General features: G+C 44.0%; 1 protein-coding gene across 1 annotated transcript; it reads right to left on the bottom strand.

Annotated features, from left to right (window-relative positions):
* Positions 1 to 570: 570 nt before the first annotated feature.
* Positions 571 to 27,608, bottom strand: LOC115576916 (transmembrane protein 47-like). The gene is made up of 3 exons (XM_030409557.1): positions 26,434 to 27,608; positions 10,759 to 10,899; positions 571 to 6,554 (listed from the first exon to the last, which is right to left on the bottom strand). The coding sequence occupies exons 1-3, from the start codon at positions 26,660 to 26,662 to the stop codon at positions 6,376 to 6,378; spliced, it is 549 nt and encodes a 182-aa protein (XP_030265417.1). The 5' UTR covers positions 26,663 to 27,608; the 3' UTR covers positions 571 to 6,375.

Genomic DNA, 27,608 nt, shown 5'->3' with positions numbered 1-27,608 from the left:
TATAAAACTGGATTAGGAGTGACTCATCAATTACTGGTCGATCAGCAGTTTGTTCCTTATTCCTTGCGAATTTGTTCCTCAGTCAAAGTGTTTAGTTTTACACTTTACTTTGTCAATTACATTGTTGTGAAATGTATATATTTGTTGAGTTTAGAATGAGCTTTAAACTGTTATGTTAATCGAACACAGACTTAACTGGAATAGTTTGCAGTGCAGTTGACGGCAGACAGGATGATATCATCTGCATACAAATGGACACTAACTTACCAGAGTATCTTGACTTCAGTCATTTTTTTGGTTTTGCCCCCGCGGTGCACTTCATTTCTTCTGAGCTTCCCTTTGAAGGATGTTCTTGCAGCATCTGACAAGTTTAACTCAGCACCCCAGGAAACTCCAGTGCATTTTTTTTTAGCATATGTTGCTGATGTACGCTAAATTTAGCTCACAACATCCACAATTCATTAAGCTTACACTGAAAGTAAAACACAGATGACAGTTATTATATCAGAGATGAATAAAGACTGTGATAGGAAGAAGACGTGACGACAAAAAAAAAAGACAGAGTGAGACTTTCTGTTCAGTGCTTTAATGTGCCAACGTACAAAGAGATAAATGCTGATTACTGACATCTCTACAATGGCATCTAAAACATGCCAACACATGCACACACACACACGCTTTCCCGCCTTGTCAAACACACTCTCTCCTCTGTCATTCACACACACTTACATACATACATACACACACACTTTCTAAATCCCTATGCACATCATTAGACAGTGTTTCTCTCCAGTCTACTGGGAGGTTATGCATAAAAACAGAGCTGTCTCTGTTTGCGAGCCTCTACATTTCATCAGTAAATTAATAACCGAATAAATGCTAATAACTACAAGTCAGACCTGGGACAAAGCATACAAGGAAGCAGCATGGGTCAGACAGCCCGGGGTCGCTTATAACAAGTATAACCTATTAGAGGGCAGTTGTGTTTTTTCGTAGCATGTCGCCGCGCTCATGTTGCTCCCCACAGAAATGACACTGAGGGACCTAACACAAATCATCTTATTTACGCTGAACTACACTGAACCGCCTTCATTAAAAATCAAAGCATGTAGGTCATTTTTGAAAACTGGTGCAAACATATTTGCATTGTCGTTTAGAATCAGCGGCTCATAATCACAGCTGACGTGACGCTGATTTCAGCTCCCAATTAGGAAATCAAAACACGCCGCAGCTCACTTCGGAAGGCAGCGACTACGATAAGTTATGGTATGTTTGTTTTCAGAAGCCGCAAATTGTCAATTTGAATCTCAGATAAAATAGCAGCAGCTGCACCATGTTAGACTACCTGAAGTAAAGCCATAAGTCTTTGATGTGAAACTATCTGGCGGGGGATTCATCTCCCCTGCCAGACATTTAGACAGTGTTTATGTTTGGCAGGCAAATTGAGAAAAGTGTGCTGTAATATCAGACTGGCACTGTAAATCAACAGAATTTCTCAGTTTCTGCACATAAAAAACAATGTTTGTTTTAGATTTTGAAAGCATTAAAGGGGCAGCTCACCCAATATATTTCCCCCCCAGTGCTCTTTTTCCATCTAGATTGTTTAAGTGTGAGTTGTTCGGTCTGTCTTCTCTTGAACATAATGGAACTAGATGGTAGTCGGCTTTTGGTGCTCAAATTGCCAAAATAACATAAAAAACACACTCTAAAATCCAAGTGTTTTTTTTTAACTACACTGCAGAGTGGATCGTATGTTATCAGCCACATACGTTCTGTGTATCTGTTATCTCACCACGCTGCATTATGATAAGTCACGAGGTTGTCTACAGCTGGCATTAACATGCATCTGACGTGCATCAAGTGACCACCATGTGATCAGATCTCATATACCTGCTCAATATGCAGTTGAACATATAAAGCACTGGGAAAAAGTGTTTTTACACAAAGAAAGAAAAAACTACTTGTGTAACATTTGCTAAATTTACAAGAAGGCCAAAATAATTGAGAATTTGTCCCTGATAGCATTTCATACAGTTTTTTGAGTGTCTCCTAACTTAACAACTCTCAAAATTGAGCAATTTTGTCAGGCAGTCTGGGGAATTTCTCTCCTTGCTGTTTTGGGTCATGAAGTTTCTTTTTTTTACTTGCTTTAAGTACCTCAAGCCGAGTGCCATCTGGTTCCATTATATTTAGAGAAGGCAGACATCTCTGCGGCCGATAATATAAAACTCAGTAACGCACAACAAAAAATACTTGACGGATAAAAAGCACTACAAGAATTACGTAAAATATGTGTTTTTGATTTGGAGGTGAACCGTCTCTTCATATTCACATTTAGTCCTTCTTATAAGATATATAAGGGAATATTTCCGATTATTCCGGTATATTTTACCCCAGGTCTGTTACAGTGTTAGTGCCTAAGGCTCTTCTAAACCACCAAAGCACAGAGACGTTTCTAGGTAGCAAAAACACCCTCACTAAGCTGTGATCATACAGTATTTAAATACAATAGCGGCCATATCAAATATCATACTGGTGGCGATGATATCTATTACACTGCTGCTCATTGTGTCAGGACTGTTTCACTCGGCCCGCACGGAGCAACAACACGCCCGAGTCCGTGACCTGACAGAAAATCTGGTGACCCAACGAAGCTAAACACTGATTAACTGGCGCCCCACCACCAAACACGGTGACGCTGTGACATCTTTCTGATAGAACACTTTAGAGCAGGGTCACATGCTGAAAAGCACCCGCTGACCCATAAAGCTGGTATGACTAATGGAATAATGGCTGTAACGGTGAGCGCTGCTTCTGTTTTCACTCAGTGCTGAATCAAAAGGTGGGTCAACTGTGACATCCTGATAGAGACATACAAAAAATCCACATAAAAGCTGTTAAGTTCAGGGTTTTTTTCCCCTCTCTACTTTCATATAACATCCATCAGTTCAATACTACTTGAATATACACAGTGAATTTACAACATGAGGTTTATGTCAGCCTGAAAAGTGAGATTAAGTGGCTTTAGTCTCCAACACGTCCTGCCCACTTATTTATCCTTTAGTAATGCTTCTTTAGCAACGCTTTACATTACAGCCTGCAACTTACAGTGTAGGATGTTGTGATACAAGGTACCAATGGCTGAGTAAGGAGGGAAGTACACAGAATAAGAAGGGACAAACTTGTGAGAGAGCGAGCGGCTGGTTAGCTTAGCGTAGCTTAAAAACTGGAAACAGCTAGCCTGATTAGAGGGATCAAACAATCAAGTGACACCATGCTTTCTGCAATGCTATGCTAAGCTAACCAAACCAGTTGATGGCTATAGCTTCATATTTTGCATACAGGCATGAGTGGAATCAATCAAGAAACTGAGTAAGCTTATTTCCTGAATAATAATTATGCTGTATTTTAAAACTATTACATCCTGTAATTATTAAATAACTTCAACCTAAACACTCAATTCTCCAGCCACTTTCTTTCATTGTACCGACATCTTTGTCCCATTATTGGTACCCATTAAGTGTCAAATTGATAGCCTGTATATACGTATTGATTACACTGTCATTTGTGGGCTGTAATCTAAAAGCGTCACCGTAAAACTTCCAGTCGTGTCAGATCTCAGCCGCTAATAATCTTGAATGAGATGATTTTAGAAGCCCTGCTTTTGTAGTGACAGGCACAAACAAATAGCACTTTTCCTCGTCGACAGCAGAGGAAATGATTCTGTCTGTGGTAAACATCACCGTGTCAGTTCAGATTAAGTAAATGGACTTCTGTCAGCTGCGTGATCTGCGTGGCGGCTGCACAGCTCTACATTTATTAAGGTGGCGAGGGAGGCAGCCTGGATCCTATTTTTGGGTGACGGTTGCTTGACAGCTCGGTGGTAAATATGTGACAATGGAGAGTACAGAGAGGGGGCCGCTTGTATCTCCAAAAATGTCAGCCGTAGAGTTCTTATTCTACATTCATCTCCCTGTGCACTTTTTAAAATTACAGAGTTGGTTTTGAAGGGAGAATGGAGGTCGCCAGGTTAGGAAAGTAATTCGGCACACGGGGGAAGTTGAATTCATACTTTAGCTCAGAGAGAACATAAATAAGCTTTTGCACAATGGAAGCAAGAATAGCTTCACCACCTGCTTAATCGCCCAATCGAGAATTAAAAACTCGGTATAAGTTATAACATTAGCTTCTCCAGCTCTGCACACATTTGATCCATGGCTACCACCCAAACATCTGATGATAAGAGCCGAACCCTGGGGGAAAGAGTGGAAATGAGATAAATGCTGTTTAAACTCAAATGAGCCTGTTGGGACGTGATTATCAGGCGAGCTTTTCTACAAGGTGGCAACACTCTGATGTAAGATACAATCCTACTTTTTGTCTACAGTCTGTGTCACGGCATTCATTAATACTGACATTTGACACTGGCTGATATTGACATTTTCCTCTTCCTTGTGCCAACAGATGTATGACCGGCTGGTTTTCCCACCAAAATATGCACACACTGGGTGCAGGGCTGGTCCCTGACATTTACTGCAGACAAGGAGACAGCAGTTTGGTGTTAATGAAGCGCGGCCTGAACTTATCAGTCGATACACTGATCCGGTTTTTAAATTGTCAGCTTCAGTGGCCATGTTTACATGCACGCAGTAATGCATCAAAACCTCATACTCATAAGAAAGTGCAGAAAGGGCATCTTTTTCATGTTTTATCTACCATGAGGGCATCCAAGAGGGCACTTTCACTGTGTTTTATCAACATTAGCGTGATATAACCCCCATATGCCTTTTAGTAAAATACCAAACAAAGGCCATATGGTCAAATTTAGATAATTCATATTTGCGCGCTGGATAAAGTTATTTAATTTTAAACTTTACTTTTGTTATACATATGCATGTCTTGTCAAAACATGTAAACAAATGTAAACACTTTTATATCCACCATTTAGACAGATTTCAAGGTGACTTTTGTGCATTATAGTGACACTGTTATGGTTTGGGTTTGAACAAGTGTATGTATTGCTGACCCCAGGTCAGCCACAACAGGTACACACTATTGGAGTGCCTCAGGGCTCAATGTTCGGCCCCCCATTCTTTTATCCATTTACATTGTTCCTTCAGGTCATCTTATGCGTAAACATAATATCATTTTCCACTCTTATGAGGATGGTGTAAACATGCCCCAAGGAGTGTGTACGCAAATCACAGTTCTCCATATGTGTTTCTGTGATTGTACCTACTTTAGCTGAGTGTATAATCATATCACTACACTCAGAACGCAGATCCTATCTTCCTTAAACTACTGATGTACATGTAAACATGCCCACTGAGAGATTGTATCGGTCTGTGCTGTGTGTAGTTGACACTCCCATCCACAAGCAGGATGCAGAGGAGGAAGGATGCTCCGATCGTCACGGTGCGGAGAACCCTCGGCTCGATAGGGAATCGAAAATTTAGCAAACCCTCGGAGGCAGCCGAGCGCAGTCTGGTCTCCCACCTCCGACCATGGCTAATCAATCATGACAGCTGCATGTGCACGCCCTGTGGGTTGCCGCGGTAACAGACAGGTGGGTCGATTACAGAATATTGAGCGGGGTGTCTTTATTTTATCCCCCAGTCTTACCTACCCCCGAGAGTAATCTGTTCAGTCTTATGAAAAATTATGAAGCGCAACTGCACCGTCTGATTCTTTTCCATGTCCTTGTTAAAGTAGAAGAGCTCTGGAGGACTCTGAAAAAGAAAACAACTCCTAACTAAGCACTGATGATGATAAACCTATGGAGCAGGAGGCTGGGTGGTAGAGTTTCGAAGATGTCCAGGCGGAGGATTCGATGTTTACAGGTGACACACGTGCCTTTGCATGTGCATGCGTGCGTAGACGTGCATTAAAAGCCTCCCAGTCTAACATCCTGTTTCTGAAGTAACAGAGTCAATAAGTTAAGTGACATAATGAGAGGAATCATCAAGAACCCGAGGTGGCATCGTCACTGTAAACCTCCATCCTTTGTTACTGCGGGGTTGCAGTTGTGTCTTAAGTCTGAGGAATAAACTCGTAAGACTTCTTTCCAACCCCCAATCCCTCCCAGAAACTGACCTGCTGACGTTAGGGCTGTAAGTTCAGATACCCACCAGCTTCAGCGCTCACACTTCTGTTGACTGAGGCACAAAAAGAAATCCCCAAAAAGCCAGCTTAACCCCCTGAATTTTCTCAGGGGAGGGGGGGGAAGCTTGTGGTGTTACAATTACTGGCTCAAATCCGGTGTACAGTATTCCTCAAAGTTCTTTGGAATTGAGCCGTTAAAGGAAAATACCCCCAGTACCCTCTCCTTCACCCCTGAATACCGTGTGACTGCAGGGTCCTCGGCTTGAATCCGAGTTAGTAATACTCCTCGTAGTTCTTGGGGTTGAGACAGTAGAGGATTCCTCCGCCGAAGGAAAAGATGGTCCCCCCCCAGGCCAGGCCGTAGCCCCAGTTGAACTCGTGGTAGATCCTCAGGTTGATGCTCTCGATGAACTTGATGGGGTAGAGGACCAAGCTGCAGGCTTGGAGGACAACTGAAGGACATATAGAGATGGTAGGTATAAGGCAGTATACTTGCTATTAAGTACTTAATGGGTTTAATTTCTAAAAACAACAGTACAACAAGTTGGTGGGTATCCAAGCAACATCATTTCATCATTAGCTGAAAACAAACCAAAATAACTCAGAGTCCGTGATAAAATGAACATTTAGAGTTGTGTTTGTGTTTTAAAATGCACCAATCACAGAAGTAATGGGTGAAAATGTACAAAATCCCTGAAAGGAAACCACCTAATTAGCTCAAGTGCATAAACAGCTATTAGTGCCATGCTATCTGGTCAGAGTGGCAGTTTTTCACAGAGATTGATGAGGAAAAAGCATGTTTGGACTCCGGTCAGATAGCTCATGCTGTTACCGTGTGTTTATGCCTGCTGATGAATATTGTGACAGCTTCTCAGGCTCTGCGCTCACTAAAAGGACAGATTTAGGGTCCCTTTGTTGGACTATGTGGCAGCTGATAGATGTTGTTAAAGTTGAAGTCTGAAATTGAAAATTGAACCAGGGCACTATGTTATTATAACATAAAACATTGGTTCAGCCATTTACACTCTGGTGATATGCTGCCCCTGTTTGTTTTGAGTATGAATTGGACCTGCTGATCATCAACAACAAGGTTCTAATGCGCATATGGGCCGCACCATGTGGAAGATCTGGGTAATTTTACAGCCCAGAAGTCAAAGTTTTTTCGCCTCATGCACTATGAAGCATCCGTAGGAATTCACAACAAGCTCCCGATGCTCTACAGTGTTGCCTCACAGTGTTGTTAGCCTGACAACAGACTCACAGTCCTGTCTCCAAATATTGAAAACTGTCCAAAGATAAGCTATTACGACACTGCACGAATATGCTATGGGCAAATTTACTATATCTGGCCACCTGCTGTGCGCATATCCATGATAATGAGTGTCTACGGGGTGAAAGTGAGAAACAGTGAGCAATTATTTGAAATAGACTGTGTTCAGCATCTATATTTGGTAAAGCTGTAACAGCGGGAAGAAGCAGAAGTGTTGTAAATGTTGGAAACATTCATGTAGTGTGGAGTTTGTCAGTTCTAAAACAACAGCCGAACAATAATATTAACACGGGTGTCGACATGGAAGAAAGATATTTGTCCTCAATGGTGCGTTCGCACAGCGGGGTGCCAATATTTCATTTATGTGGTAAGTATTAATAATTGAATTATGACCATCCTCACGTTTAGTCACGTACAGAACAGTTTACAAAAAACAGAGAAAACAGCAGAAATTATCATCGACTGGGTCCAGAGTGCTCCATGCCCACAGGGGATGTCATTTAGCTCTGTTAAGTTCATTTAGCACATTTTTGAGGGAAAATGAAATAAATCAAACGTGATCAGGCAAGAGGGGAGAGCGAGGGGATGGCGGAGAGGAGGAGGGGAGAGGGCGGAGAGGAGTGAGACGGAGAAGGATCAGAGCAGGACTAAAGGGTCAAAGGAAACAGGAGTATTTTAGGAGGACGGGGAAGAGGTGAGCACGAGCCGAGAGATAGATGCTAAAGAGGGGAGGAGGGGGAGGGCGAGATGGATGGCAGCGGAACAAAGGGGGAACACATCAATCGCTATTGCTTCAAAGGGAATTCATCTGGTGGGAACGTAAACAAGCTCTGGCACTTTTTCTGCACGGGAAAAAAAAGGGAGAAAAAAAAAACAGCGCGGAATGCATAATATGGCCCCCAAAAAAACATGCAAATATTAACACAGATGGTGTGAAAAACAAGCCTTGAAGAGGTAGCTGGTTGTGATCTTCCATTCACTGAGGGGTCCCTTTATCCTAAACCCCAAAACACTTTGCCTCTGCGCTCGGCTTTTAAGATATCATTTAGGGAGCTGGGTGGTGTCCCATTTTGACAGCGAGAGGTTTTTGTTTGTTTGTTTTTTTGTTTGTTTGTCTGTCAAGTATTCACTGATTGCTGATCCCTGTTTTCAAAGTTTTAAAATGATAAATGATTATATTTCACTTGAAGTATTAATTATTATTAAATCAAAGCGGCGCATTTTGACTTTTCACGACGCTCAATGAGTGCGGAGCCACATTTTTGTTCAGGGTTCCTATTAAAAAAAACCATAATCAGCTTTGAAAGAAACCCTGATTATAAATATCTTTTCTGAAGGTTTTTGTAGCGATTGCGTCGCTAATCGTTCAAAGCCACAGTGTGTGTTTTTTTTTTTTACGTGATTGCTTTTCAAACTAGTTTTTGTTTGACAATAAAGTTAAAACTAACTTTACTTCCAATCCACAAAAGATAACTCTTATCAGTAGGAAGTTGGTGTACGTTTAACTGCGGCTCATCAGTGTTACACAACGTTTTAATAGCCTTTAGCGTGAAGTCTCGTTTTCATCCGCTGTTTGCCCTGTTAAATTTACCGCGTGACATGAACTCAACACTTACTGTATCCACTTCAAATTAAAAGCCGCCTAGCGTTTCAGTGGACAGAAACCCTGGGCTTTTATTGTGAAACACTTGCAGAAACATGTTGTGGAAAACTCATTTACTGGCGAGGTTGGCATGCGTGACTACATGAAATGTAGCAGCTGCCATTTGATGTTATAAACTTCAGAGGAAGTCAAGTTGAATTGTTGTGTGAAATGTAAACACAAAGTGTCACAGTTGCCCTGATGGACTGTAGTGCATGCATGGGCTCTCATTATGTTCCTCTTGGGAGCGCCTTGTTCCAATCTTAGGTCTCGTATCAAACCGGTTGGAAAATGTTACACCTAGATATATCAGAACCTCTGGGACAGATTTCTTGGCAAGAGGGTCCTACAGTCTAAGTTAACAAGTGAGACCTTTTTCATATTTATTCCATTCACACATAATAGTCAGTTTCAGGGAACACTCCCAGCTGCATCATCAGAACAAGACATAAGCAAAAAAATCTGGTTCTTTGATAAAAAATATAAAGGTACAAGCCAGTGTACCCACTTACACAAACTCCCATGGTGCATTTGGGTATGAAACGTCCGAATGCCAAGCTTAAAGAGTAACGTAACAGCAGGTTGATTACGGATGTTTTGATGCACTTTACTGTTGAAATTTCCAAGCCACACCCAACAGTGATGTCACGCTGCACTGACACGCCTTCCAGTACACTTCTGCATCACTTCAGCAAGGTGAGACGTCAAACAACAGGCAGTAAGAACAAGCTGCTGCTGGCAAGTGTCTGTCGCCATCTTCCATGCCAAACTAGAAATCTAATTACATTGCATCATCCGGACGACTCTTGTGTTGCTATGCTGATGACGCGGAAGAAATCTTAGTAAAAGGTTGAAAGGATCATTTACACTGGTGAAAACACACTTCTCACTTCGTACCTCGATATGCATTCAAACTGTAAATGTCACGCTGCTCTGTTTGCTGTGCCGAGGCTTAAGGCAGAAAAGCTGCTCATTTATTACGGCATGCAAAATGATTCTATTTGAAAGAGCAGTCAAATGTCAATCCAAATATAATAAGGATGTTTAATTCCAATCCGTTGCGTTCACATTTCTCACACGTACTGTACTGTCTGGATGGGGAAAAAAAACCACGTAGCGTCTATAAATCTCAATCACTTTAAGTTAGGAAAATTTCCTCTTCGGTGTTGCATCTCACTTCTGCGGTTTGCACGGTGTGATTGAGAATAACGTCCAACAGGCAACACACGCAGCTTTGCAGAATGAGACATTTCACGGCTAAAAAAAAAGGAAATTTCCCAATTATTCCCAGGAGGTGAGGATGTGGAAAAGATGTGGAAACTTGTCAGCTGTCCAAGTTGAGATCGGGGCTGGCTGGGGAAATTAAACGGACAGGCATGACACTCCGGTCCAACCCTGCTGGGCCCGACTCATAAAAAATAAGATTTTCTCTAAATTAGTTTGAGGGAGACAGGAACTGTGTGTGTGTGTGTCAGTGTGTGTGTGTCTGTGTGTGTATAGTCTGTGTGCAGTTGTGCGCCCGCTTAATGAGTAAGTAAGGATTATCATTTAAATGCATGTCAGTTTTCAATGTGATTACCCTGCAACCTTCCAGTTACCTTGTCTAAATTGGCTAATTAAGTGTGTGCGTGTGTGTGCGCGTGTGTCATTAGGTGTGTGTACTTTAGCACGTAATGAGCGCGTGGCCTTCGACCCACGACTGTTGTAATTGTGACTACAGCTCATTGTGTGCGTGTGCGCTGACCTGCGGCGAAGAGCATGAAGGCGACGGGCGCGTAGAATCGCCGCCTCGTGCCGATGCACACGGCAACCAGAGCGACCAGGAACGACATCAGCACCAGGGCGCCGCCCCCTAGCAACAGGGCCAACGTAGCAACCTGCCAGTCTGGAATGGGAGGGGGGGGAAGAAAGAAGAAGAAAGTGAACAGGAGGAAGCAACACGTTACCTCAACAGTCAGAGGAAATTCATGAATAAGATCTAAAAATGAAGAAACCCTGAGGGTGGCCTGCGAAGAGAGACGGAGCCACGAGAGACATATTATTTCATTTGACATTTTAAATCCTCCATCAAGTACGTTGATTGGAGGGAGAGCGAGGGAGGGGGTGAGGACGGAAAGGGCGAAGGAAAAGGTATAAAAAGGAAAGGAATGAACAATGAAATGAGCGAGAGTCAAAGGTAGAAAACAACATCGGAAGAGAGGGACGGGAAGTGGGAAAGGAGGGAAAGGAAAAACAAAAACAGGGAAACAAGGGCGACATAACAGAAGAAGAAGGAAAGAATATAAGAAAAGATGGAGGGAGGAAGTAGAGGAGGACTGGAGGAATGAAAAGGGAGAGGAAGGAAATAAGTGAGGCGAGGGGACAGGAGGAAGAAGCTGAAGAGAGGATGGGTGGGTGGAAAAGGAAGCAGCTAATACACAGTGAAGGAAGAAAGGGATGGAAGACAGATACGGGGAAAGATACTGGATGGAGAAGGAGGAACAAAGAAAGAGGATGATGGGAAGACAGTGAAGAGGGAGTGGGGAGGAAAAGTGATGTAATTAGGGAGACAAAGGCGAGAATAAAGGTGTAAGGAGGAAGTCAGGCAGACAAATGAAGAAAAGGTTCGGAAAGTAAGAGGAAAGTGAGAAGAAGGATGCGATGAAAGAGGAAATGTGGAGATAGTCGGAGGACGGTAGGATGGAGGGAGGGGAAATAAAGCAAGGACAGACTGGGAGAAGGAAGGTGTGACGGAGGACAGGTGATGAAGTCCAGGAAGCGTTTGCGGATAGACGAGAATAAAGCAGGAGGGAGGGAGGACAAAGGATGGGAGGAAATATGAACAAGGGAGGTGAGAGAAGGGAAGACTACTGGAAGGGATAGATGGACAGAAAGGAAATAAAAGAGCAAAGGAGGAGTGTGTAAGAAACCAAGAGGAAAAACCAAAGGGAATCGAGGAACAAAGGGAGATGAGGACAGGTTTCAGTGGCGACAAGTCGAGCATCTCTGGGAGGGGCGACGGCCGATAAAAGGGGAGAAACATGCGAGTGGAGAGGCACGGGCGTAATGTTACAAGGACAAGGAGAGGGCAGCGTGGAGAGCAACGCCAAAAGGAGGAGGAGGGTGATGGTGGAGGTAAAGAGAGAGGGAGGGGGTGGGGTGGGGGGGGGTGAGGGGGGGGGGGGGAGGGGCGTGAAGGGGCTGGGGGACAGAGCAGCGCTGAGGGAAAGTAATGAAGAGAGGGAGCACTTAGTATACCTGAGCTGACAAAAAGCCTCAGCTAAAAAGCTTTGCTGGCATGTCATCAAAAGTCTGTCCGCATTTAGGCCGGGGACTATATATAGGGAGTGCCGCGATGCACTCAGAAATAGCACACACACGCGCACACACAGACGCATGGTCACATACCAAGACACACCCAAACGCAACACACATCACATCCAACGACAAATCATATTAAGTGCTGCAGGGGTGACACGGATTATTTCTGTAGGGTAGCCCAGAAGTTACCGTCGCCCTGGTCCCCACGGCAAAAAGTCTGTCGGATTTCTCTGTTGGATTGTACCCGAAAACGTGATTTTTTTTTACACATTTCGTTCAGTAGGATAATCAAGACGACTAAACTTTTATGGTTTTTGAAGAATAATTGTAATCGCCAGGCTTGAGACGCTAACGTTCGGCTATATAGGAGCTAAATCGCAGTAGCATGACTTCTACGTAACCACCGCCCGGTCCGCTAAGGTTCAAGGCTAGCAGTGTAAAAAAAAAAACAACATTCCTCCCCAGTGTATCATCAGTGTAACTACTAACTGCTGCTAACTGTAGCCGCCGTTAGCTTGGTTAGCTGTGCAGTTAGTGGTCAGAAGTAGGAGCTTGGAGCGGTAAAACGACAGAGCACAAGCCCGGGCCATTCTAATATCAGTAGATATCTCTGCAATTGCCGCGTAACTGTTAAAATTATCAAATTGTTTTGCTGATGTAACGACTGTCCTTGCTCTTCATTTAACAAGTCACCAAACATTCCAGTGAATGAATAGAGATTCAGTTCTTGTTTTGCATAAAAGCCGCAAAAAACAGCTCAGAGCCAGATCTGTAGCTTCTCCAGCTCGAGCTCTCAGGGTTCAGCGGTGTCAAGGCGGTTTGCTGATGTTGTCGGTCTGCGGCGCCAAGAAGTGTGTCCGAGATGGCTTCTTGCATGGGAGCTTCACAGCGAGTCCGCTGATCAGGGCGATTCCACTGGAATTAATTGATTTTCGGTGCAACATTTTTTTTCCATTTTATATGCTGGCTTGTGACTGGAACTGGACACACACACACACACACACACACACAGATCATCATGTACCACATCTGGGCTCTGAGGGGGGAGAAGAGATTTGACCACCTCTCTCACCTTTTATTCCACCTGTCTGCCTTCACACTGTGATCAGATGTGATGCTGTCAAATTGGCCGGGGCTCGTGTACACCGCTGTTAAAAGCTATTTCTGCACGGCGCCGCTAAATAGGAAGTGTTGTGTTACGGATAAATAATGAAATAATCGGCGCTCTCAAGACGCGAACTTCAGTGAGCCGCGCCTGAGTCAGAAAATGTGGCTGTCAGTCGAGATGCAAAGTCGATGCGAAGCCACCGGCATCAACAGTACATTGAAGTGGATTTTTTTTTTTTTCATTTTCCAGCTTTTTAAGGTGTGTAAATACAGGAGACGCCTAAATTTACTAGAGTGGCGAGGCGTATGAGAGATGGATGGTGGAGGGGAGAGATAAGGAATGATGAGAGATTTGGAGGCGCGGGGAAGGGGAAGAGAGTCGGGAGATAGCGGTGAAAGATGAGATGCGGTGGGAGGCAGGAAATTAAAGATGAGAGAGAGCGGAGAGACGCGCGGAGAGATAAAGAAAGATAGATCTTGTGTACAATCAGCAGCATCTTGTAATACAAATGCAAAGCAACCGAAAAACTGTTTATTTCCCGGTTTGAACGATGTTGCTGATTACGGAGGGGGGGGGAAACCAAAAGTTGTTTTTTTTTCCTGGACACAACACCTTTTCGGATGTATTAAAATGTTCCCTGGCAACAACGTGTTCCGACATGAAAGGCCCAATTTCTTATTTTTTTCAGCCTTGGACTCTCATCTTGGCCTTGTGGGTTTGCTGTGTACTTGCTCGAGTCTGTTTACTTTATATTTTAGTTGATGCACTTCAGGCTAAATCTATGGATTTTGCTTGAAGTCAGGCAGTTCTGTTGCTCCCCCCCCCCCCGAGAGTCGAGCCCGAAAACTAGCCCCGAAGACGCAGTGCAACGAGATATATATACACATGAGCAGAATGAGGGATGGCAGACGTATAGAGGGATGAGATGAGGAGAGGTGGTGTGGGTTAAAACGAGGCTGTTTTTTTCTTTCATTCACGTTTAGCTTCCCCTCCAGCACGGAGCAGCCGAAGCCAAACAAAAGTCAGCATGACAAGGCATCAGATGTGGAAGTGGAAGCAAATGTCTTCAGCTGGAGCCGAGTAAGAATTCATCTCTCTCTCTCTCTCTCACAGTTTCTCAGACACACTCATTCACACATCTCTCACCAGAGTGCTCTATTTTTTGTATCCGCTGTACTCACACCCACCTGCAGATGAGCTCAAGCACCCCTTCAACACCAGCTACCATATTCTGAATGTGGTGGAGATTAAACACCAGATTAAACTTGATAACCGATAACTGTTACGAGCGATGGCGCTGTCAACGTTTGAGTCTGTCCTCGACCATAAAGATCAAGAATGAAAGCGGTTTATTACAACTCGTATTTGTGTCCTGATACGCGGTGACCTCTAGCGGCGGGAGGAGTTATTACAGCTCAAAGGAGGAAGTCCATATAGGGAGGATGTACATAAGTCATGAAGGTACATTTTTAACAGAAGGTATAGAAGTAACACAGTGATTTTCAGTGTTTTCCTAAAGCTAACCAAAGAGTTTTCTTCCTCAAACCACACAGCTAACTAGAAGTTAGCTAACTGCGTTGACTGTTTATCCATCAATTTGAGCTATTTAGCCTATTTATCCTTCACGTTTTGCTAACAATGTCCACTGTTCATTCATTTAGCTAATTCTAGCTAAACATTTCGACCAGTTATCCCTCAATTTCAGCTAATCTGTCAAACTTTTTGCCATTTTGAGTGTTTGTCCATTAGTTATAACATGTATGTATCTACTACATTTCCACTCTATGTCAAGCTTTTAATTTAAGTTGACTGTTTCGACTTCTCTGCCCTCTCACTGACTCAATCTGTGGATAGACTTTTTAAGAATAAATGCGTGCTCAAAGGTTTTTCAAATGAGTTGGGCCAGCCTACTCCACAGTCGCACCATGTAGTTACCCCCTGGTAACTGCAGAGGTACCCCCCGGGGTACGAGTACAGCCGGTGCAGTATGAGATCCCTCCTGCAAAAAGCGAAGCTGACTCTCCAACCACAAAGGAAAAACGTCAGGGGGATCACTAAAATAATAATTTCCCATCCTCTCACATTATATTTCACATTAAGCTTCTTGAATAAGTCATTGGCCATTGGTTTAATACAAATCCTTTGTCGCTTCCAGTTACTGTTTCCCTATCACACCTGGTTCAAGAGATGGAGACGATGACTTTATTGGTGCTACGTGAGAGGAGATGATAAAGAGGAACAAACAGTTAACCCTACATTAAGGATTGTTATTAATAACACACAGTAAATGTACAAAGCTCTGCCTATCACTTAACAGATACTTAACGATAGGAGTCACATGCCAGCGGAAATTCATCTAAAATTTAACGTCGCTCAGACGATCTCAGATGAACAATCCGCTATTTATAGGCCCAGACATGAAAGTCCTACCTACGTTGCATACCCGCCTAAAAGTATAGAGTCACGTAGTATTGAGCAGTTGACTTCTTCTCCACCGACACAATTCTGACACCTCAACTCAACATCAGCGCTCTCTTTCGCCCCAAATACAGAAACCGCACAAAACTCAATGGGACGATTTTTTTACGTAACAGAACACAAAGCCGGGGATTGTTTTTGGCGCTACAAAGAGTCTTGGCAAACCTAATGAGTTCAGCTGATGAGAAACCCCCTGAATTTTATGATATTTAGTGTCCTCTTAGTGAGGCCCGTTATAAAGTTGTACTTCATGTGTTTGTTTTTGAGTAAATACTACAGGATTTAACACATATACAGTAACTCACACTTTGCAAATAACACTCTTAACACACACACACACACACACACGGACACACAATGGTGGCTCTAACTGTAAAGCTCTCTCTCGTGCTTTCAGATGCATACAGTATGCAAAGCCCTCTTTCTGTCTCTGCTTTGAATTTATAAAAAAAAAATTGCATCTGTGCACACTGTAACAGCGTATACGGCAGACTTTAGAATATTTCCAATGGACCATTTAGATCCTCCCTCCTCGGCGTTCCTGGCTTGCAAATTAGTTCTCGCAAATGTACCGGTTCACCCACACACAGACTGCACACTGTGCTGCACTGTGAGAACCACCTCTCGCTGTAATGTGACTGTTTGCCATGTGACGGGATTACTGCACTGTCACATTTTTTCTGTTTTGGGCAAAGCCACTTCGAGGCTGTCACGCTGATTAACCGCTGTAGTGCTTCGAGGTTCATGCACAGAACAAAGCCCGTCAGACCTCGAGCTGCAAATGTTAAAAAAAAAAAAAGAAGAAGTTACGTGTCATTTTAACACCTCAATAGTGGCATCGTTTCGGCGCCGCAAAGGTCTCGACTGTAAGCCCTCAACCTGATGAGTTTCGAAAGCTCAGAGTCAGAACCGACTCATTACCAAGAGACACCTCTGAATCCAAACCCGACCCGACCCGACCCTTTAACGGAACGGTTCATCCTAACGTGACAAGCCGGTAATTGTCTTCTCACACATATGCAGATGGAAAGCTATGCAGCTTTTTCAGCAAAACGGCGTTTGCAACAAACTGAAGTAGACTCGGGCTGTCTGTATGTCTTGTCCGGCGCCTCCACAGACCGAATCCAAGACTTTCCATCATTGGCACGATGGTGACTGAATTTCAATTTGGGGTGAACTCATCCTTTAGTGTGAGATCAGCCAACAGATGCATCAAACAAAAACAAAGAGGAATAAAAGGCTCAGAGTTGGCTGCTGATAAAAGCTGGTCTTCAGGTCCGAGCAGGTTTGGGATGCAGAAGAAGCCTTTGTGCAGGCTGCTTCTGTTGGCAGGGGACCGCGCTGAGAATGCGGCGTTATTCAGGCACAGCTGGCAAAGTGTGGATCCCGTCTTGAATTACTGGCGCTGGGATACAACAACTGACCTCTCTGAGCCTTCCCGCAGAGTGCCGAGCTTCACAGGGATCATTAGAAGGTTTAGCTGCCTTTTGTGTTTGTTTAGTGATAAAAGGCGTGCTGTCATTGTTTTCCGTGGTGCCTCTGAATGAAGTTAGTCTCGAGCCCCGACGCAAACATTCACAGCGCTCCCACTAACCTTGGTAACCTGTTAGCACGATGGTGATAGCGTTTAGCTTGAGGCACCACCGTGTCCAAGTGATGCTGCTGGGATCATTATCAGTGAATCTATTGATCACTTTTTTGATCGGCCAGTTCATCACATAGCCTTTCAAACACACCAAATTATTCAGTTCACAGTATTCAGATTATTTTTCTGTTCATCGAATGAATAATAAACAACACAGAGATACAGAAAATAATCAGCTTAATTTCTGAATCCCCCCAAATGCGATATTTCTGAGTCATCCTAGGTGTTAATTAAACGCTCTGAAACCCGTTGTATTATCGCAGAGTGGGTTCAAAACTTTCGAAGGTTTCTTCTGAATGCTCTAATCAAAGAGCGATTTAACAAACAGATGTGAAATATGAAAACGGCTGATAAACTGGGCGGTTTCCTTGTGAGCGTGGCGGATGAAAGTTAAAAACAGCCGGCATATTTTTTTCTCTAAAAACTATGATTATTGCGAGTTAACACCAGAGGAATAACCGCATTTAGGACAATTTTGTCTCCTTTATGTCCGTAGATAATTTAGAATGTGTTTATTTTTAAGATGTTTTATGTGCTGCAACATGCTGCTGCTGCTGTGATACTGCTAATGCTTTGAAGAGCGCTTGATTTGCATCCACCAAAAGGATTATGTGTGTTATAGCACATGCACATCCTTTTCCCCCATCATGCCCCCAGAGTGTGTGTCTGTGTTTGTGTAGCTGTGGATTCCTGGTTATTCCCCTGTCTGTCTGTCTGTCTGTCTGTCTGTCTGTCTGTCTGCCTGTCTGCCTGCCACAGCAGTGACTGCCACATCCTTTCCCATTCCTCGTTCAGCTGCTACAAATAGAACGGGCATCTCTGGGGGCCGAGCTCACTGAGAGGAGAGACGGAGTCAGAGGAGAGGAGGTGTGGGGGGGGGGGGGGGAGAAGAAGAAAAAGGGGGAGAGACTTGACCCGGGAGAAAATGGAAAGGAGAGATGGAGATGGCTGAAGGAGGAGGAGGAGGAGGATGGGGAAATTACAAAGGGAAAATGATTAACATTAGAAATGTAACAATGAAGCCCTCGGGGAGGAGCGAGGGACAGGGAGGAGAGGAAGAGAGGAGACGAGAGGGGGGGGGGAATGAGTGAACAAACAGAAATGGGAGGAAGGTTGAGCACTGAGAAAAATACAATTCATTTAAGAGTACAGATGAAAAACGCCTGGGGAGTAAAAAGCAACGGTTGGATCGATAGGCTGATAGAGAAAGATGAGATGGGGCAGACAGCGAGGAGGCACCATTTATGGCAGGGTTTTTTTTTCGGGGCCTTTGGTGTTACTGATCTGCAAATCTGTGGCCACAAAGACCTGCGAATGTGGGTCAAGACGGGTCGCGACTGAAACCACCTTTCGCTAAACCTGCTAAAATCCCCACCTGACTACACATCTTTTGGCATTCACTCTTAAACAGGATACAAATAGTGTGATTGAAGAGAGAACACAGTAATGTTTCCTCACTTTTTTTTTTTTAGTATCGCAAGCTGCCACCGAATCTGACAAAGAACCTGTGAAATCTCTCAAGGTCAGGCGAATGACATACCTATCGGTAGCGACAACACACCCTTTGTTCTCAATTTATTTCACCTGAAGAACACTTACGTTCGTCTACCTGACTCGAGTGTTAAGCTTGACATCAGAGTTGTAGGAAAATAAAGGAATAAGAAGGGGTGGGGGGAGAGGAAGATGGAGCAAAATAACGGCAGGAGAGGAGGAGGCGGATGAGCCTGAGAGGGGAATAGAAGGAGCAACAGTGAGGCAGAGAATAAAAGATGGAAAGAAAGTAGGTTGGCTTCCAGGTGTAACTTCTTAGGGTTCAAACATCTTTCAGCGGAGCTTGTATGACAGGCGGAGGTTCGGGTTCCCCTGATGTCTGCCTATAAGGCCAGACGCCCACTATGAGAGGTTTCATCTCAAGCCGTGTCCCATTTGCCAAACATGAGAGAATTGAACTCCAGGATTTCTGTGTGGAGCCGACTTGATCTCGTACACTCCCCGCTTGTCTGCTATTGATGTTTTTCGCACTGTCATGAATATCAAAAATCCCTCTTAGCTCTCTTTCAGACTCAGACTGTGTTGCATCGCCTCACCTATGTGTCAGAGTGGCGGCTTTTTGTCACTCCGCCGTATGAATAATGGAGAGCGGCGGTCAGTTGGAGATGATACGAGGCAAGAAAAGCGATTTCTGTTCACCCACACACTGCCTCATAGATGGATTTGAGAATTTATTTTGCGGTTGAAGCTTTAATTAATGACTAAGATGAGTGTGAGGGATGCTCGCCCCCTCTTCTCACCGTTTTGACAGTACTGCTGCCTGTTCTCTAACGTCTGACAGCGCTCAATAAGCGGGCGTCAGGATGTTAAACCTGCATTAACGTTCACATATTTATACCCTATTAAGTTGATATAATAAACTCTACAGATCTAGCAGACACAGCGCAACAATAACATTCGTTTAGAGTCATGTTTGTGCCCTAACGATTAATCTTTTTAGCTCAATTTTGGTCTCCACCAGCAAATATCAGGCTGTTTAGCTGCTAAATGTTCCATGGTGTCACTGACTGTGTCTGCTGTTTGGTGATGAACAGGTATTGAAAACAGCCGGAAACAAGACTAAAAGGTTGGTGTGATGGAGCCAAAACAGCAAAGTTTGCAAGTAAGGGTGGGGGAACTTTTGAAGGCATCCACAATCTACCCCGATCCAGGTGGATTGTAGCAATAGTGGTAATTGTTGACACCACTGCCACAAAAACAACTGGGTTGTTTCCGTTTTTCCTCAGAGTAGGAACTACCTCCACGACAGGAAATAGCACAAGTTTATTAGTCTCTAATGGAAATGTGAAAGATGGTGCCAGGCTGCCAAATGGTGCCAGGCATTATTGTCGGCACCACTGTTGCATAAACAACCGGGTTGGTTCCGTTTTCCTCAGAGCAGCTACTACAAACAGGATAGGAAAAAGCGTGAGTTTATAGATTAATTTAGTCTCTAATGGAGAAGTGAAAGCAGATGGTGCCAGGCTGCCAAATGCTGCCAGGCTGGCAACCTGACAGGATCGCCAGGAGATTTCAGACAGAATTGCTCTGTGGAAACTAAATACCGCTGGTGTTTTGTGTTATTCTGTAGCCATCAACATTCACTCCATAATGATACGTGTAAGTGAGAAAACATGTCTGTTGCCAGTTTAATGTCCTCATACTCCTATTTGAATAGGAGATTCATGCTACAGTATGTGAACAATACTAAAATAGAGAGATGTCACTAACTAGATTGCTAGACAACTAGACAAATTGCTTGAAACGGCTTTTCCTTGTGTGATGTATCGTAAATAATTAAGGGTAAGTTATAGCCAGAAAAGCAAATCGTGTTTTAATAGTGCAAAATAAAGAAATTCATAGGCTATTGGAAGTCTGGATATAGTTTACACGGGATTCAGATTTAGATTGTGTATTGTGAATGCGATTTAGCAAATTGTGATATAGTTTTTTGGCCAGATAAACCCTTTTTGCGGGCTTTTAGACCAAAACATTGTGCTGAAAGACACTAAAAAGCACTGCAAAGAGCTGAAGGGAACTTCAGAGTCAGGAACTTTTCATATAATTAATATGAAAATATTGATTGTAGCAGCTTTGATCTGTGACTGCCATTTCATTTCTATACTACTACTTTTAACAAATGTTCTGGTAACACAATTGTATGTTATCTTGCAATAACCGAGAAACAAAAACATTTTTAAAACTACGTAGAGAGAGACTGTGATCTGAATTTATATTGTTTAGTTCACTGCCTTTCTATCCTCACACTGCAGGGGAATGAAAGTCTAATTAAAAAAAAAAAATCTGAAAAAGTCTACAAGACTAATCTGACATGAGAAGAATCTCTGCAACAACCCTAAAAACGAAGGCGCCCTCGTGTCCTGAGGCTTGTGTCATATTCATGGCAGGTCGGAATTATCTGTCGAGGAAACAGAATTCACACCAACATCCAAATGTAATTATTACTGGGGAACTCAGATTTTTTGTGAAACCTCCAAGACATCAGACTTGGCACTTAATAATATTGGCCTGAAAGTCAGCCAAGCGCGGTTCTCCACGTCAGCCAAAGTCTGACGTTTCATGTAATTAGATTCAGTTAAACCCCTCACACGACCAACTCTGTGATCACACAAGCATCTGGAGTTGGTAACGCACGAGTTTGTCCCATGACTGCTCACAATCCCACTTAACCCAAACGTGGGATTCCCTTTCTGTTACTTCTGTACAGTCAAATCTTTAACAAAAGGTATAACATGTTCTTGCATTGTAAGATTGCTTCTGTGACTTCCAGGCACTTACTCACACATGAGGCCGAGATGTTCATGTAGCAATAAGTCTGAGAGGGGCTTCAGATACTCCCGACACTATAATTTTACCTGCAGCGGTTAACAAGGAAACTCCAATTACCGCAGCTGCTCTTTACACAATAGTTCTGTTCATTTCTGCACAGTGAGAACCTTCCTTTAGGCCTCTGATTTTCCATCTCAGTCCAATTAATTAGAGGGTATGTTATGTACGTATGTTGTGAGCTGCAGATTTCCGTCTCTGATTGAGGTATTAATTAAATGATCTGTCTCTGCATACATTAACAGCATTTTGCTTCTTGTCTAGGCTGAAGGGAGATTTCACAGTCAGTGTATTTGTCTGGATGTTCCCATTACCATGTTAATTTAACCCATTGATGCATACCTTATAGCCTATGCATACTTAACCGAGTCTAATCCGTTCATTTCTTTTTCCAGTTAAGCCCTCAAGTCCCTATTTTAAAGGGTTTTCTGCTGTCAAAATAGTTAAATACTGTCTTCCTCATGTTTTTCTGGAAAACTTTAGGCTATAGTCTTTAATAAGTTAGTGTCTAGACTCTCTTTCGGTCATGGTATGCACGTATAAGCCGTTACTATAAAAGCAGTTACTGTCAAAAAACCTATATATTTTACAGGTATAGGTTTTTATGCAGTTTTCATGTGTATGCATTTTAATAATAAGGATAACACCTGAAAGCTCTAAAGCAAGCTTAATCTCTCCATCTTTTTGAAATTCCTGGCTTTACAAGTTTTAAGAGCTCGGTGATTTATTGTAGGCTAGCTCTCCAGCTAACCGCTAACTAAACTAACGCCAGTCACCTCAATCGCTCCTGTAAATGATCTCCATTTTCTCTCTACTGTTCTGTTAAATCCATCGTGACATTTTTTTATCCTTGAGGTGCAAAGATAACCATTTACTGACGTATAGCTAGCCACATGCTACAGCTCTTCTTTATAATCGGTTGTCCGGCAGAGCTGCCAAAAATGAAGGTGAGCGGTAAAGCTCCGACCTCAGTCCTCCATCAGAGATTGGCATGTAAATGTTATGTGTCTGTCTATATCTTCAATTTGCTATTGGTCACAAAACTTGTACTTGACATGAAAAATGTAATTCAGGCTTACTTCGCCTCAGAGGACACATTCACTAATCACTGCAATTCAAATGAAATTAATTGATTAGGTTTTTAAATTTCACCATTTTTAGAGCTGGTGCCATCAGGCATCAAGGCTGCATATTAATATATACAATAGGAATCTGTTAATGTGAATTTATTTATACATTCATTAATTTTAACACCTACAAATGTTATGTTGTTCTCGTCATAATATCTGTAATCTTTCCCTTTGTTTGTCCTTTTGAACAGTATGGTGGCCCAACAGGATCAAACGTCCCTATGCTAAAGTGCCCCTGAGCGAGCCAGTGAATGAGTGCCAGGTTTCAGCAGGGACCGCACTGTAGCAGCTCTGCCAAGCGGAGATGCCAAGCAGGGGGAGGTGAAAAAGACAATTTCCCCGCTGCGATCAGTTCAGCTTCACATTATTAGAAAAAGAGAACCATCACAATGAGTGAAAAGGATGAGCTAAATTAACAAAAACTGCTGCTTTGGTCTGTCTCGGGTGCTGGAACAAGCCAAGGGGAGCTGGCACAAGCAGGGAGAGATTTATTTTTTTTAGATCAGTGTGTGTGTTGGACAGGCTCTCTCTCTCACACACACACACACACACACACATACCTGTCGCGCCAAGACATCTAATTAGGTAGCCCTGCTCTGGAGTCTGGGTGTGCACGTATGTGTATGAAAGAAAAAGAAAGAAAGAAAAAGAAAGCTGTGGTCACGAAGTGTGTCAGTGAAAGTGTGTGTGTGTGTGTGTGTGTGCAGGTCCTCTGGAAAGAGGAGGTGCGGAGATGTAACAACAGAGAAATCAGAGTGTGACATGAAATATTCAGCTCGGCTTCAGAGGAGACTGTCCAGAAATAGGTCAGCTCGACGTGGTAGCATCTTATTGGCACAAACACACGCAGACACAAAGCCACTTACACACTGACATACGGACACCCAGGCACTTATGTCCACACACACACACACACACACACACACACACGGATTCAGACACTCATTAACTTGCATACAAAGACAGACAGATACTTAGATAGATGGCGGCTGTCACAGTGTCTGACAGCCAGAAGACCTTTTTAAATGTCCCCATGTGTAATTAGCACCACTCAGCTCCTGGTGGTAAATAAAGCCACTTTCACATCAATTAAAGCAACGCTCGCGACCTCTTGTTTCCCTGGAAACCGATCCAACATCCCAAGATGAACCCCCCCGCCCCCCCACCTCAAAACTTACTGCCAGACCTCTCCTGGGTGCGACAACAAGGCCGTTTTCTAGACAACAAAAGAAGTGGCAGGACAATAAAAAAAAAAAAAGAATAAGGGCGAGACAGGATGAGCTCTATATCGAGCCAGCACTTTTATGCCCCGCCTTCCCCTCCTTCTTCTTCCTTTTTCCTGCGTTGACGAATGAATTAATTGGGTGCAGGTAAGTGGCGACACCCAGGAGAGTTGATTGACTTTACCGCAAGGGTGGTGGCAGTTTTGCACCATTAATAATCCAAGCGGTGATCATTACAGAGCAGCTGAGGGTGCACATTATAGCATTTACGTTGTGTTCAGGTGTATAGGGGGCTGCAACTAATGACGATTCTCGTTAGCTATTAACCTGCCAGTTATGTTCAGGGAATAGCAGATCCATCATTTAATCTTTAAATTGTGAAAAATGCCCAGAGCGAGGTCTTTAAATTGCTTGTTTGGGCAGTGGCGGACTCAGGATGTTTGAGGGGCAGGGGCGACGAAAATAAAAGGGGCCCCACATGTATGGGGGGGGGCACCAGCATGCAGAAAGTCAAATATAAATATATTAATATTGAAGAGATGGGTCGTTGGGGGGGCACCCTAGAGGCTCTTGGACCATGTTTTTTCTAGTTATCTAGCATCCAAGTGTTTTTTAGTTGGCCCCGCTGCATCCCCACCCATGGGTCCACCATTGTTCTTTGGTCCAACTAACAGTCAAAAACCCAAAGACTCCTTATTCACCATCCGCGGCTCTACAAGTGTATGAACAATCTTGAAGTTTATAGAGAAAAATCCACATTATAACATCCTGAGAGATGATTTTCCACCATTAATTTTTAACGCTACTTACTCGGTGAAACTTAAAATTGCTTTTTCTCCAGCCAGTTATTAACTCAGTTAATCAAAAGTGCACGAGGCAGTTCCGGGTCAATCAAAAATTCTGCCTCAAGTTAATAATACAAACTCAGAAAGAGTTATTTGATATGTGTCCATGTAAACAAGCTGTCGTTGAGTGGAACACGGTCCTGACATCAGAGTTTGCTGGAGAGACGTAGCGACTTAGAAGCGTCCTGCCAACACAAACGAGGTAAAACAAGATGAAATGTTGTTTCTCCTTTAGAGGATAGTTTGTTTACTCAGCTATGGAAATAGGTAAGTGAAGATTTTTCCCCCAAATCTGTCTTCATGACTGAATAAACTGAATAAAAATCTGAAAGGACAACGCAGTTTCATACCTTTTTACTTTGCAGCTGGAGCGGTGGCAGGGTCTGGCAAATACAAACAAACAGTGTTCTGGGGACCTTATGTTCCTCTGAGAGCAGCTTGTTTACTCAGTTATGGAACAAATCAATACTCCTGAGTTCGTATTATGACTTCCTTAATATTGTGAGTTTGAGTTTCTTTCCCAAAACTACTTGGAGCACCTTTAACGGCTTTAAAATGTCAGAAAACTGTGAGAAATGGTCCAAACTTACATATTAAAACAACTTTTTGTCAGACCAACAGTCCACAACTCAAAGATAATCAGTTTCCTGCCACAGAAGACCACAAAATATTCAAATCAGAACAAATTCCTGAGCTCAACATTTCAGCCCCCGAGAGCATCAGGGTGAGGACTTCAACATGTCAGGTCTGCAGCACTCTGAGGAGCGGCCAGAGGGGATGTCACCGGTGCAGCTATCAGCCAACTGCATCGGTGACAGTTGATGAGCATTTTTGTATTTCTTAACAGCAGGAAGAAGAAAAAAAAAAGAAAGCAACTGAAATCATTTTTGAGTGTAATTCTATTTGAAGTGCTCTCACAGCCTTTCCCTTCATTTCACCTCCACTATAATTAACGTGGAGTCCCCGGTGGAGTCACAGATGACAGGGACTGTCAGGATGAGGCTTTGTAATGGTTGGATAGAGACGGAGAAGGAGTCACCCTCCTGGTCAGGAGGACAATACCTCCCTGCAGCTATACAGATTAATGTCTTGGGACGTTATTCCTCCAGGGCTGCCCTTCTGGAGGTGAGGAGGCATCCCTCCATCATCACCATCCATCACAACAACTCTTTGTTCCCCACTCCACAGTCCACCCTCCACCCTGTCCCGTGCGCACCGGTCCGGACAGGACAGACGCAGGGTTGGTTTGAGATCATGAGTCCATACATGGTGTCTCCCCCCCCGCCACCCCCCCACCCTCCCCCTGGTCTTACCTGAGCCCAGCGTGCTGCTGCACTGCCAGTTCTCGGTGCTCGCCGGCTTCCAGCAGGACTCCCACAGGGACAGGTAGTACTGGTCGTCGGCGGTCACCCACGCCGGGCTCATCACGGCTCCCACATCCAGGCACAGCGCCAGGAAGACGCACACCAGCCCGACCAGCTTGAGCGGAGTCAGCGGGGAGCTGCGCGCCGACTCCTCCGTCTCGGTGACAGCAGACGACATGGCGGGGCTGGAGGGAAAGGCGAGGAGTGGAAGAGGGGGGGAACCGGTCCGGTGGATGTCGCTGTGTGTGTGTGTGTGTGAGTGTGTGTGTGTGTTGGTGTATCCCTTCCAGACGAGCAGTGTGCGGTGTGGATGTGCGGGAGAGTCGGGCGGGGAAGTCTGAGCTGAGTTGGTGCCGCCGCAGCCGCCCTGCGTTGCGCGCTGAACGGACGCTGCGCCTGTGAGCTCCGCCGCCGCCGCGCACCGGAGATCTCCACCGTTTACTGCGCTGACGTCAAGGCTCCGAGGGATCAGCAGGTGCTACAGGGTCCTAAAGAGAAGAAGGGGGGTGGGGTAAAGGAACGCCGCTTTCCCAGAGCCGTAGATAGGATCTGAGACATGCAGAGGTCCAGAGCTCACATCCTCAAGTTCAGACACATTGTTAAGAACGCCACCATCCAAACTCTGTACAGTTTTGTGGGTATTTAAAAGACTAACTCGTGCTTATTTAGTTCAGTTTCGTTTTTAACAGTCAGATAACTGCAGTGAAGTTTAGCCTACTTTATCCAATTCATGCATCCTCCAACAGGACTTTGATTCAGATACATCTTTTAAGGCTTCAGATTGGGCTATGACGTATTGTTTCTCTTTGAAAATTCATAAAAATGTGATTGCATAAAAGCTTTTATTAAAAACACACCGATTTTCTGCGGCCCGCCTCGTTTCTTGTCTATTCCAGTTCCTGTGTAGTCGCTTGAGGTCGTGGGTTCTCACCCTTTCTGGGTCGTAAATGCTGGCAACGAACAGGCAACAAGGACACTAAAGAGCGAGGAAAGTGGGACAGACCGTAACGCCGTGGGGAACAAATCAGGCACGCAGGGAACACACAAGGACCTGGGAACAGATGCAGGAAGGCAGCGTGAAAACTGAGGAGAGACAGACTGAAATACACGAGCGCTAATGTAGA

Source organism: Sparus aurata, chromosome 24 (genome assembly GCF_900880675.1).
Source record: "Sparus aurata chromosome 24, fSpaAur1.1, whole genome shotgun sequence".
NCBI classification, from domain to species: Eukaryota; Metazoa; Chordata; class Actinopteri; order Spariformes; family Sparidae; genus Sparus; species Sparus aurata.
The sequence above is the reverse complement of the archived record's forward strand: the minus strand, read 5'-3'. Positions and strand labels throughout refer to the sequence as shown.

Excerpts from the sequence above, each read along its gene's own strand:
- LOC115576916 (XM_030409557.1), bottom strand. The coding sequence starts at position 26,662 with ATGTCGTCTGCTGTCACCGAGACGGAGGAGTCGGCGCGCAGCTCCCCG. Across the intron at positions 10,900-26,433 it reads CAGCAGCACGCTGGGCTCAG|ACTGGCAGGTTGCTACGTTG; the intron begins GTAAGACCAGGG and ends CTCCCATTCCAG. Across the intron at positions 6,555-10,758 it reads CTTCATGCTCTTCGCCGCAG|TTGTCCTCCAAGCCTGCAGC; the intron begins GTCAGCGCACAC and ends TATGTCCTTCAG.